The sequence below is a fragment of the Hipposideros armiger genome, unplaced genomic scaffold (assembly GCF_001890085.2).
Source record: "Hipposideros armiger isolate ML-2016 unplaced genomic scaffold, ASM189008v1 scaffold_209, whole genome shotgun sequence".
Taxonomy (NCBI): Eukaryota; Metazoa; Chordata; class Mammalia; order Chiroptera; family Hipposideridae; genus Hipposideros; species Hipposideros armiger.
This window is the reverse complement of record NW_017731559.1, coordinates 1092162-1104685: the sequence shown is the minus strand read 5'-3', so window position 1 is coordinate 1104685 and position 12524 is coordinate 1092162. Positions and strand designations below refer to the sequence as shown.

Here is a 12524-nt window from a genome sequence, read left to right as displayed (position 1 = left end):
AAGACACAATGGAAGAATTGATGTGACTTGATAATTGACCAGAGAGGAATCATGGCAAAGAATCTAGGGTAATTGGAGTCTTGATTTGGATTGGCCGAGACGGGACTACTGGAGAATTATATTGGGAAGATTGGATGGAGAAGGATGAGCTCCGTTTTGATAAAGATTTTAAGGTGGCTGGGAGATTCTCCAAGTGGAGATACCTACTTGATATATAATTGGATATGTTAATCTAGAGTTTGGGAGAAGTTTGAATTAAGAAAACTTATTTATTTGAAGGTTTACAAGAGCTCACCATCTTGGGGTTTATAAAATGAGAGGGTAGGAGAAAGTTGTGAGGAACACCATCATTTAAGAGTCTCAAAGTACCTGAGAAGGTATGTCCGAGGGAAGAGTTTTAAGAATCAAAGAATGGTCAACACTGTCACAGCACAATTGAAGGCTGAAGAGTGATGTTATAAAAAGAAGAGTGGTCTCTACAGAGAGGTGGAGGCAGTAGTGGACACGGTGAGTATGCACGAATGGCTGCAGTCCAACTTCAGAAGAGGCTGGTTTTGTAATTGCTGGTTATATAAAGGTGCCTATAAATTTTTGTCAGCTGCCCTTGAATAGTTGTTGGTTCATTATAAAAATGTCTAGTATATAGACATTGTAGGGACCACAGTATAGACAGGAACTGTGGGATTTTATGGGTTATGCACTTGTCTGCATGGACATGCAGTGATTTTATTTTGCAAGAATTATAAAAGTCATTATTTTACCAGTTCATAATCTAGAATAATGAACTTGGTGTATCTACTAAAAGCCTGACTATCATAACATAGTAAGTGCAGTAGACCTGCAGAGATATTTTAATTGTTCTTGCTGACTTTGCATGGCTTCCGAGCTAGGGCATTTGGATAGAAATATAGCCATATTCCTGTCTAGTCATGCTTCACCAGGTTAAGGTTGCTGAGCTAATTTCTGGGATAGTGATACAGATGTAGTACATCTTTTACCGGTTCTCATGACTCTTGGGCCATCTGGCAGATAAAGGGAAGACTGTCTTATAACAATCCCTCCACCCTTCTAGTAAAAATAAAATACATTGGACTATTTACAGAACAAAGAGGTGGTCAGAAAATAACTTAATGTTGTTGCTTTTTCTTTCTTGTAACTTATTCCATCTGTTGTCATAGCCACTGAAGTAGATGCATTCCTTAGCTCAGTACTTGACAGTTAAGAATACAAGGAATTTATTGTGTGAATGGGTTATTTCCTTGGCCTCAGAGGCCCTTCGTAGAATCATGATCTATAGAGATGGCTTTTTCAGTGACACCAGGGTTTCAGTGTTTGGCAATATTCTCTTAGACCCAGAGGAAACTTAACTCTCTGTCGGGCACAATGCAAAAGTTACGAGTTTGAGCGCAGTGCATCTACTAGATGCGTGTATGACATTTATTTAAATTGAAAATGAATGAAAATAACGTGTAAGCATGCTTATTATTTAGTCAGAATGAAATTTTAATTTGCCACAAAGTAAAAACAATATATGTTACTACATAAATTCACTATAAAAATCAACAGAAATTCAAAACAACCTGTGAAATCAGTTGTGCCCGACAGAGGGTACAGGGCCAGCTTCCATGACTAAAGAATTCTGAGGAATGTTTCTTCCCTGGATACTATTGCGGCTTTAGGAAGTTGAATACAAGGATACAGCACAGTTTCACAGCTTTTAGTTTTTCCAAGGCAGCTGCTTTGGGATATGTAGTGGAACACTGGCAGTTTCTACTTGCTCCTGAATCATCATACTTACAAATATTTATTGCGCCTCCCGAGGTAACAGGGGCCTTTAGCCTAGAAGAGTGTTTTGATGGTTCTATATCAAAGATGATTATTTTAGCACTCTGCATAATAGAATTGAATGGCGTTTTTCTGGAACAACAGTTATTCTCAATAGTTGGTAGAATTAGGTAGAGTTTAGTAATAAATTGGAGGTTAACACCTTATGTCATACTACACAGTTCTAGCAACTCAAAATTCTGCTTCTAAGGACACCAAAGTCAGTACAGTTGCCATTTATAAAATTAAAGTTTGGGGATATACGTACATGAATATTTCTGACATCTCTTTAATACTCATTTCTAGATCTGTGGTCTATAATTTAGAACTCTGCAATGGGCAATATGTGTAGGTATTTTATGTGTGTGTATCTTTGTAGAGGCTACATATTTTCATTCAGTTATTTATCACTTTCGTGGACTCATGCCATGATAGTAGAATTGTAGAGTCATCCAACCTGTGATATGTGGACTTCTAGCCTTTCTTGGATATTGTCAAGAGTCAGGGAGCTCATTCACTTGTGAATATACCAGAAAACTAGTTTAAAGAAGACAAACTTACTTTGAGTGTGAGAGAATTTTAATATTTACCAAATTAAATGGAAGGACAAGAACATATTGTAGACACAACTTAAGACAATTTAGAATCATAAACAAAAATGTGAGGTAGACTGACTAGTGAAATTCACCAAATTTTGGTTAAGAACATTTTACAGTAATAAAATAACACAGGTGCCTCCTTTTCTAAAAACCACAGAAAGCAATTGCATAAATTACAGCCCCCCAAAACATCAAATACAACAATTCTCATTCTAATTTTAGTTTACATTCAGTATTAACCTGTGTGAACTGTCACACATGGCAAAGTTCAACAGGTCTATAGGTTAATTATGGAGGCCTAGAGGACACATTCATACCACAATGTTCTAAGGGATGGCAAGGCTCGAAGCAGAACACACCAAGGTATCTATTAATAAATCACGGTGTCCTGTGCTTGTGCAATTTTATCCTTAAAGGAGAAGGACCTAACATTCTTTAAAGAATTATACTGATAAGGTGATTTTAAAAGATCCAAACCTTAGTAAGATAGGCATTGAAAAGAATAGGCAGGTCAATTTGAGTCGTCCATCATTGAGGTGATGGTCTTTTGGCTTTATTCTGTTTTTTTTCTCTTCTACGGGGTTAAATAGCATTTAAGAGATTATAATCATTTGATGTTTTCAGAGTGCAGCCCTAATTAATATGGAGTACCTGCATCTAAAGTAACTATAAAAAATGTTCTTCGGACTATGAAGCCATAAAGCCAGAAGAAACCCTGAGAGGCCATCTGCCCCAGGTACAACTGTTTTAGAATAATTTCAAGTATTTTATTGGCCCTCTATAGTAAATATTATTGGAATATTGCACAAACAGTGGGTTTCTTGATACCATCTACATTAGGCCCTTTCAACCAAACAGGAACTGAAATACATTCATATCTAAATCATCTTGCTTCAAAACGTACCTCTTTGCCAAAAATTCTGCTGTTCTATAAAATTAGGGTGTATTTTTAAAGCATATATAAAGGCAAATCCTCTTTGAAGGATAATTAAAAATGGGGTTTAAAGGAATTACTCATTCAAAATATATTTAAAGCATCATAAGTAGCTATATTAAAATCAAGAGATCTGCAAACCATTTTCAGATTAGTTCATTCCATCTTTTCACTAGCTGTAAACTCCTTGATATCACAAGCTAATAAAACTGGTCAATTAGCACTATTTGCTCTAAGTAAATGCAGGCTTAGTAGGCCCCCTCTCAGTAGTTTCTGACCACAAATAAGACATCAATTCAAGTAATAATGGCCATTTTTAGTGGGGATAAAGTGGTTGCAAAAAATGTCAAGAGACTGTGTGATGAGAACGGGAGTCATTTAAGAGTAAACTTCCAATAGACTTAGTTTGTTCTAGAATATTTTCTAAAAATGTTTTTGATTAAAATACATGGTGAGAAATTTATAGAATAAACGTATGCCTCCTAGTGTTGATACTGAACAAACACCCAGCTGATTTTAATGAGTCAGAGAGACTTTTAATGGAATCTTCTTACTCCTTACTAAAGAATCACTGGTTGGATTAAGTAAAAACAGTTCTGAGTCTTTCTATGGTACATTTCCCATTTCAGCAATTTCTGTGTTGTGGTCAGTATAAGGCAGCTAAAATATCATTTAGTGTATCTTTTAAAGTAAGCTTTTCTTGAGTCCCTGAAAGGAAACTAGTTCTACTCCACACAGAACCTTAGCCTGACATTTAGCTTTGCTGGTGCCAGCTGCTTTAATTCCAACCAAATAGGTGGGTATGGGGTGACTGCTGAAAGCTGCTTTTAATTGGCTCAACTACTGAATCAGGTTCTCCTTATACAAGATTAATCACTGTTCTAAATCCTCCTAGACATGGTAGAGACTGGAAACATATTTAAAGAATGGAAAAAGCTAAGGAATTTAAGCAAGGAGAAGCTGCTGTGTGCACACAATGCCTGGTCTGCATTTACTGGTTGGTTCAGTTTAAATAGTAAACTTTTAACTCCTGTGGAAATTTTGCCAAAAGTTTCAATACATATACGATTATAAATCTTCAACTAACACTGCAGAGAAAGACAAAAGCTACTTCTTTTTTTAAATACAAATATTTTCTACATTCTATCATTTCAGACCCCTGAGTAATACTGTACCAAAGTACAGATCTGAAGAGAAACTGAGGGTTCAGGCCTCAAACGTTAATCTTCAATTATTTCCACACCAATGGTGTGAGTCTCGTAACACATTCAGGCTAGTAATGCTGCGAGTCAGCTCTCCCCTAACATAGTGGAGTAGAAAAAAACAATGCAAACTCCATGTTCATTCTCCAAAGTATATCCTCCTCAGACCCTGCGGGCAGAACATGTCTTAAGTAATTCCATAACTGCCTAGGGTGGAGTTAACCTGAATGTAAGGTCCTGAAATTGGAACTGAAGGAGAGTGGTGCCCCCAAAGCCTTGGGTTAGATTTGGGGTGTTCTTTGGAGAACAAATATGTTGCACTTTGCTCCACAGTGATTGTACTTGAAAGGAAAAAAATCCGAAATAATTGTTTCTGTCCCACCCCACCTAGGCATCCTTTTGCTATTTTTGGTCTCTTCTAAAACTCATACATGACGTCCTGTAAGAAAGTAAAGGGGTTTGTCGTCACTGCTGTTAGCAGTTTGAAACTCATCCCGGAGACGGAACTGCCACTCATCCTCTAGTTCTAAGCGGACAATTGTTTGGCGTAAGGAGCTTCTGTCTTGGCAGATGACACACAGGGTAGCACCTTCAGAAGCAAAAAGGCAGAAGTGCATTTTAGGCTTAGGTATTGAAATGATAAAGAATCTTACCACCTCTCTATGATTATATCCCTTAAGCTAACACATCTGAGAACCGACAGGTAAGTAACCCATCAGAATTGTTCATTTTAATTTTCTTATTTATTGTGAATAAGTATAGTATTACGAATTCAAAAGTTCGAAAGGATATAAAGTGAAAAGTCTCCCAACCACACCCTCCCTTCCACTGTGGTAACCAATGTTAAAATCCATGCCATATTTCTCACGTGTCCCTGTAAAGCAGGGTTTCTCAATCTCAGCACTACAAGACTGGATTATTCCCTGTTGTGGGTGCTGTTCTTGTAGGATAAGTTTAGCAGCATCCTTGGCTTCACCCACTGTGTGTCAGCAGCAGCAGTGTGACAACCTAAAATATCTTCAGATACTAGCAAACGTCCCCTGCAAGGCAACATCCTCACCACTCCAGATGTATGTTTTATGTATAGGTGTGTGTATATATATAACACATAATTTTACCTGTTCTCATAATTTTACCTGTTTTCGCATGTTGTACACGATATTCTGAACCTTATTTTTTTCACTGACCTCTTGTCATCTTGTCAGGATTATTTGTGATGCCTAATTTGCAGTTTGTTCTTAGGCAAATCTAACTCTGTATAGTGCATATTTGTCAAAACTCATTAACCTGACTTTTATTAAAATTAGATTATATGAAAAGCATTACTTCTCTTGTATTGATTCTAAAATTAATAGTGGTAAAAACATATTTAATGTCACAAATCTGGCTATTTATCTACATTTAGTCTTAGTATATTAATGACTTGATTTCTCAGCCTCCCACCCCCAGTTAAGAACTAGTGGCCCTGGCTTAAAAGCAAGGTATTAGGTTTACTGGCAAAAATGATTGTTAAAGTGCTTTTAAAAAATATATCATTCACTTCCTTATTTTGTCCAGCGAGAACCAATAGCATTCACAAGCAAAATACTAAATTTGGTTTACCTTTTAGAAACTTAAATTTCTTAAGAAGATCAGCACCTACAAAAGAGTCACAGAGGTACAAGAGGAGTCCGCTGAAAAATACCCCTTCACAGTTGACGTTGCTGGAATGGGGTCTGGAGCTGATGTAGCATATAGCCACCTGCAATCACCAAGCAGAAATAGCACGGGCATTTCAGAAGCAAGCAAAATGTCTGCACTTCAGCTGCATGAGTCAGTGTCTTCCTTTTTCATATTCATTGTTTATTTCAGGGGTAGGTAAAGGAGAGGAATTTTTTATTGAAATTTAAGCTTTGCACCTTCTTCTATTTAGTGTGCCAAGTTTTAACTTATTTAAAGCTTCTCTTGTTTATTTTTCATAATAGGATGGTTATGGAAAATTGGTAGTAAGTAACAAAATAAGCGCCTCCATCTAAGAGTCTATAAAATTAAAAACCAAACAAAACTATCTTCCACAAAAGCATACTTAGGGAAGAGTAAATGTTTAGATTACATTAATGAGAATAAAAAATTTTAATCATCTTTTCATGTAAAATGTACTTAAATTTTCAATTGGGTAGAAGCTTCAAACTGCATAAATTTAAATTTTTAGCTCTATATGGCTTCCATGTACAGAAGATAACTTCACAAAAATTAAAGGGAAATGAATAAGATAGTTGGGAAACCTTGAGAATGATGGAATGGCTGAAAGTGTGGGCCAGACTGCTTGGATTCAAATACTGGTTACTCTGTTTAGAAGCTGTGTTTGACACTGAGCAGTTTCCTTCATTTTACCATACCTCAGCTTCCTTGTCTGTAGAGATGATAGTAGTACCTATTTCATAAGAGTATTTTGTGAATTAATATAAACACTGACATTGAGTGTTAGCTGCTGTGAGTAGAGGTGGTATTGATATTTTGGTGTCCAATACCTACAGCCCTGGATCCTGGGTAGAGGAATCGGGAGACCTGAGCTAGACACGCAACTTATACAGATGCCATGAAAGGCATTATTACAGCTGATGGTTTGTAAGGTCTAACCCATAGTCTAGATTACTGAAATCTCATAAGAATGAAAATGTAAAATGTTTACACTGTTAAATTTTAAAAAATCACTTTCCAAAATTGAATATAGTTGGATTTCAGTTTAAGAGGTTGTCAATATCTGAAAAGAAAAAAGCCTAGAAGGAAATGGACACCCAAATGTTGTTATTCGCAGTACAAGTGATTTTATTTTCTAATTTGTATCTCTTATTTTAAATTCTTTACAAGGTGATATATTGTTATTGAATAGAATATTTAAAAACAATACTGATAATCCTAAGGGAAAGCTTAGTGGCAGAAGCCCTTAAAGTCCTGAAGGCCGTCAATGGTCAGAGCCTAAAGGTGCAAGCAGAACATTTTTTAAAAACTGAAACTGATGGAGAATTTGAGACAAAGGGAAAGAGAAGAAGAGAGGCGAAAGAATGAAAAAGAAGGAAATAATAGAAAAGAAAGAAGTCCAGGAGTGGAAGTGACAGCTTCTCATGGTCTCCCATGGCACCTTACATTGTTCAGGAATCACTGGGCTCCTCGTATAAGCCTAAAACAGTGGCTGAGGCCTGGTGCGCCTCTGAGGAACTCTCAGTCTTGTGGGGAAACATCACATGATTAAAATATTATCCGATACATGTTACGATAGGGAAGAGCAGCAACTGATTCTGCCCAACTGAGGTAGGCTTCTTCACAGAGTTGACTTCTGAGCTAAGCTTTGAGTGTTCACTGGCTTATTGTGGAGAGGTGAAATAAGGATGGGGAGGGAAAGCTGCCATCACATATTCTGTGAGCCTTCGCATAAAAGACTGTCACAGGCTCCTTTTTTGTCTCCATTTGAGCTTTCAAATGGAAGCTAAAATGGGAAAGAAATAGATGGAAGCAGGTAAGGCACAGTACTAGCCCACTCCCCCTAAAGTTTACCTCTGGTCCAATGTTAAGGTAGCAGTCAATGGCCAACACAGGGCTCCTGAAGTTACAGATGGCTTTGGGGAAGAGTTTGAATGAGGCATGCTGAAGGAACTTCTCCAGGAGAAACTGCGCAGGGGCTGCCAGTAGCGTGTGTTCACTGTCAGGAGCACAGACATACTGAAGGGGCAGGATGGGCGCTAAGCTCTCTGACACCTGCAACAAGGGCCGAGATTATCATGGGAAATGTGTCTGTCACTGGATAAAATGGGCAAGGAAACTGCATTGCATCTTAGCCCCCAAATGAGAGCAGTACAGGTCACAGATGCTAGGCTCAAATGTAAGTCTGTCATTCTTGGGGTCTGAACATTTTTTTTTTCACTTGGTACGGAACAGTACAGTTGAATCTAACATAACTTACAACAAGGGCAGGAGAAAATGGAAAAGTAGGCTTTGAAAGTTACTGCATTTAGCAAATACTTTGTGAGGACCAACAGGAAGCTTTTTACAGTGCTGCTGGAGGTGGAAGGGATAAATTCCATCCTATCACAACCCAACAAAAGAAAAGCCAGGGGTTTCTAAGCTCAACTGGAGAGTCCACATGTTATGATTAGATACCAGTAAATCTCTTAAACAGAAAAGGGTAGGCCCATGGAACTCACCCTTAACACGTTTTGATCTGTATTTCTTAATAAGCATCTTGATTTACATTTCTCAGGTTACATAAATGTAAAAATGTTAACTTTGCCAGTTTAAGAATATAGAATATTAAGTAAAACAATCTTTGATAGAGCTATTAAGCTTTAAATCTAAAGATAATTTTGTTGAATTTTCAAGTCTTATGTTTGGCTGTAGATGAGTCCTCAGTGAGGGAAATGAGACTGAAAATTTGCCTTTTAGCAAATTTGTGTTACCTCACTTTCTAATCAAGTGGCAAGTGCTTAATGCCACTACCTAATAACAAAGATATTAATAAGAAATCACTGTCTTAATTTCAACAGTAGAATCAAGCTTGCAAACTTACCATGATCTTTGGTTTAATGATAAAGTCCCTTTGCCCTCCAACCTGAATATGTTTCTTCATGAGACTGAAGTTATTAAAGCGGCAGATGAGCAGGCCACTACTATTTGTTCTCAGGTTAAAGTCCACGTCTTCACAGAAATACCTACATCATAATCACAATGGTATGTTTCTTTGAGTACCTATCACATCTCAACCATGATAATTACACACAGAGAAATGTGTGGCACCTGTTAGGAGACAGCCTCAAACATAATCATGTCTTTTTGTGGAGCTGGCCCTCAACACTAGCCTGTGAACCCCCTGATTTGGGCATTACAGCCATAAAAGGAAGGAGTGCGGTGACCTTGGTCCCGGACATTCCATAGGGCCCTACGTGTTCCTGAACTGAACCAGACTGCACATTTTATATGCTCTTGAAGGTCCAGAGTGAATAGGTGCTCCCAGTTTTAAAATCCTGTTTGCAAACAGGATAAAGCATCTGCCAAATTTAAAACAAAGTGAAACAGCTATAGAATATTCTCGTAGCTACAGGATTGGGGGTTGACATAAAAGGGACTTTATGGGCCCTATTAATTCTTTGCTTGGCCATCTCAGATTTTCCAGAATGTAGACATAATTTGTTCAGGAGCCAAGGCCAAGGCTAACATGCTCATTCCCATCTGCTGACTTTTCTCTACAGGATCCAGATCTCGGGGTCCTGCTGACATTTGGGGAAAGTGATTTCCTTCTAAGTTCTGAGTGTGAGTGAAGAGTTAACCTTCAATAGGTTTATGGATCCACACACTGATTTATTTGTGTTGATGCAGTAGTTTTTGTGCCTGTTTCAGTTTTTGTTAAATAATGAGATTACTAAAATACGTTTTCTAAGCATTTCATATTGTAACACCTGTTAAGGGTTTGGGTCAGTTTGAAGGGTGATGAAAGGGCACTTTGGGTCTTGTGAGCCCTCCCCCCTTCTCCTTGTCCATATAGAGAGATTCTCAATTTTCAATTAAAGACAGAAACAGGAATAACAAACTTTACAAAGGCTAGAGCTGGGCAGAAATGATGGGCAGATGTCAGGATTACCTGCATCTGGGAGGCCTGACTTACCTGTTGAAGTCATACTGTACGTTCTGAGTCAAGTCTATGTTGAGGAGAATGAAGTCGTGCACATGGCACCGAGAGAAGGAGGCCTTCAGGCTCTGGGAAGTCAGCTTGCTGCTCCATTTCTGTATGCCCAGGATTGCGTAGTGGACAATTTTTGGTGTTGCTTCAATATGCTGTAAGACACTCTTCAAGGACACATTCTTACTGGAAACTCCTGCTTCCATCGGCGGGCTATGAAGTGTAAAGTTGGTTTATATAAGATATCATTATTACTGAAAAAGGGTCATTTAGGAAGGGCCAACATTACTATGCAGTATTAGTATCTGTAAAGGATATAATTAGCTCATCTACTTTGTTAGTCTGGAAGGGTATCCAGCCCAGTGTCATGCTGCCTGTCACTGCTAACTTAAGGAAGCTGCCTTCTGGGAATGGGGCTTAACACTTTATAAAGCAGAGAAAGAAATCCAGCCCATTTTTCAAAGTGAATAATGAACAGGGAGTTACCAGAGAGGTAGCAAGAGGTTAGAAGCATACAATATACTTCCCAGTTCTAGTAATTACGATGTAATACAGGAATATTCGAGAACTTTGCTGGCTTCAAATCCACAGTGGAAAGAAGAACACAAAATCATGTCTTGAGTTGGCAAGGCCTAGAGATGTGGCACAATGTTTCAATTGACGTTTTGGGGCCATTTCTTGCATTGGACTTTTTCCAGGTTTAGCATTCCTTGGTTCTCATTGGTCCCCTCACCACTGCCTCAGGAAGAAAACCATTGCTTTTGGCTCAGCCATAAATTTACAGGTGCTGGAATTGAGATAGGTGAAATAATTTTCCCTTTTCATCCAGATAGCATAGCAGAGCTGGGTCTAAAAAGCAGGTTTTCTGATTCGGGAGCCAGTGGACTTTCTAAATAAACCATACTTTCAACAGACTTTTATAGCTAACCAAAGTTGTGTTACAGAAATGGTGCTGGAACTTAATGGTATATTGAGTGCCTAAATTAGAAAAAAAATGTGCTAATGAGGGTGGTCTCATGGATGACCTTTTTGCTCTGGAAAGCTGTATCTCTGTCATTTACTTCCATTATAACTGCAGCCAAGGAAGGTATCTTCCCAACAGCATTGTGTCATACACCCCCAGAACTGCTCGGGAAGGACCACTACCTGGTCTGCTCCTGAACACTATGAATGTTCCACAGGACACACGAGTCGTCCATCACAACGATGAAAGGCCAGACACACTGGCGTTTAACTCCCAGCTCTTCCAGGCGGTTCCTCTCCAGTTCCAGGTTGTGATATGACAGCTCCTTAATGAGAAACCTGGCAGCACCTGGAAGGCAACATAACCAGGCTGCACGTCCTTCACGCAGGCATGGCCGAAGCCCGACAGACAGCTCACACACTCATATCACAGGCATGCCTATTTACGTGGTGACCATGTAGGTGGGGGTCAACCAAATGTTCAGAGCAGTCCAACTTTAGTGTAGGTAAGAATCACTGAGAAGGTCTGTTTAAAACAGATTCCTGGAGCCTGTCACCAGAGATTCACTTGAGTAAGTCTGATGACAGGACAGAAATAATCATTTGGTGATAACAGATGATTTGTGAATTACGCTTTGAAGAATACTGCAAGAATCTAGCTTCTCTGATAGGACAAAGGGTGCCACCTGGAGGAAATGCTTGTTACTGGTTAGTTCCCTGAAGCCATGATAAAGAGGCTCTCAATCCCAGGAGCACTAGGGAGTAGCCAGGGCTGCAATAGTGGGTTTGCCACTTACATTAACGTGTTTTACATTAACGTGTCCCCTGCTTTAGATATCTTTAGGAAATCGGTAGCAGCATCTTTGTTGAAGGTGATTCTGGAAACTGGCATCCTTTCCCTAGATTTGCTTTGTTTTTGCAAGAGGCTTTTTTTTTTTCAAGAGTAAGAAAAGACTGGAGCCAGGCTGCCTAGGATTGAATTCTGATTCCACCACTTTCTAATCATGTGAAACAACAAATTAACTCCCCTGTGCCTGAGCTTCTCCACCTGTAAGAAGACAGTGATAGCATCTACTTCATTTGATTGGTGCTCAGGATAGTGCCTAGGGCGTGCTAAGTACTCAATGTTAGCGATTATTAAGATGATCATCATCAGGCGTTAGCCAAATTTTGAATGGGCCACCCTAAAATGAAAATGTAGATAGTGAAATGAAGAGACTAAAAAAGGTATTAAATCTATGGAGGAACCAGGAAAAGTTTTGACTAGATCAAAGGTAATACTAGGATTTAGGAAAATGTACATTCCAAGAACGTGCAGGTAATAGTTTACATTCCCAATAAGGATCATATAT

General features: G+C 38.6%; 1 protein-coding gene across 2 annotated transcripts in view; it reads right to left on the bottom strand.

The window, feature by feature from the left end:
• Positions 1-2984: 2984 nt before the first annotated feature.
• The window catches only part of GREB1L (GREB1 like retinoic acid receptor coactivator), a 243503-nt gene continuing 233963 nt past the window's right edge, over positions 2985-12524 (bottom strand). For both annotated transcript variants that reach the window (XM_019653872.1, XM_019653873.1), the window contains exons 29-34: positions 11356-11521; positions 10195-10422; positions 9103-9244; positions 8094-8294; positions 6162-6300; positions 2985-5148 (exon numbers count right to left, since the gene is read on the bottom strand). In XM_019653872.1, coding sequence (XP_019509417.1) covers positions 4985-5148; positions 6162-6300; positions 8094-8294; positions 9103-9244; positions 10195-10422; positions 11356-11521 — 1040 coding nt within the window. In that variant the 3' untranslated portion in view covers positions 2985-4984. The remainder of the gene's footprint in view (positions 5149-6161; positions 6301-8093; positions 8295-9102; positions 9245-10194; positions 10423-11355; positions 11522-12524) is intronic.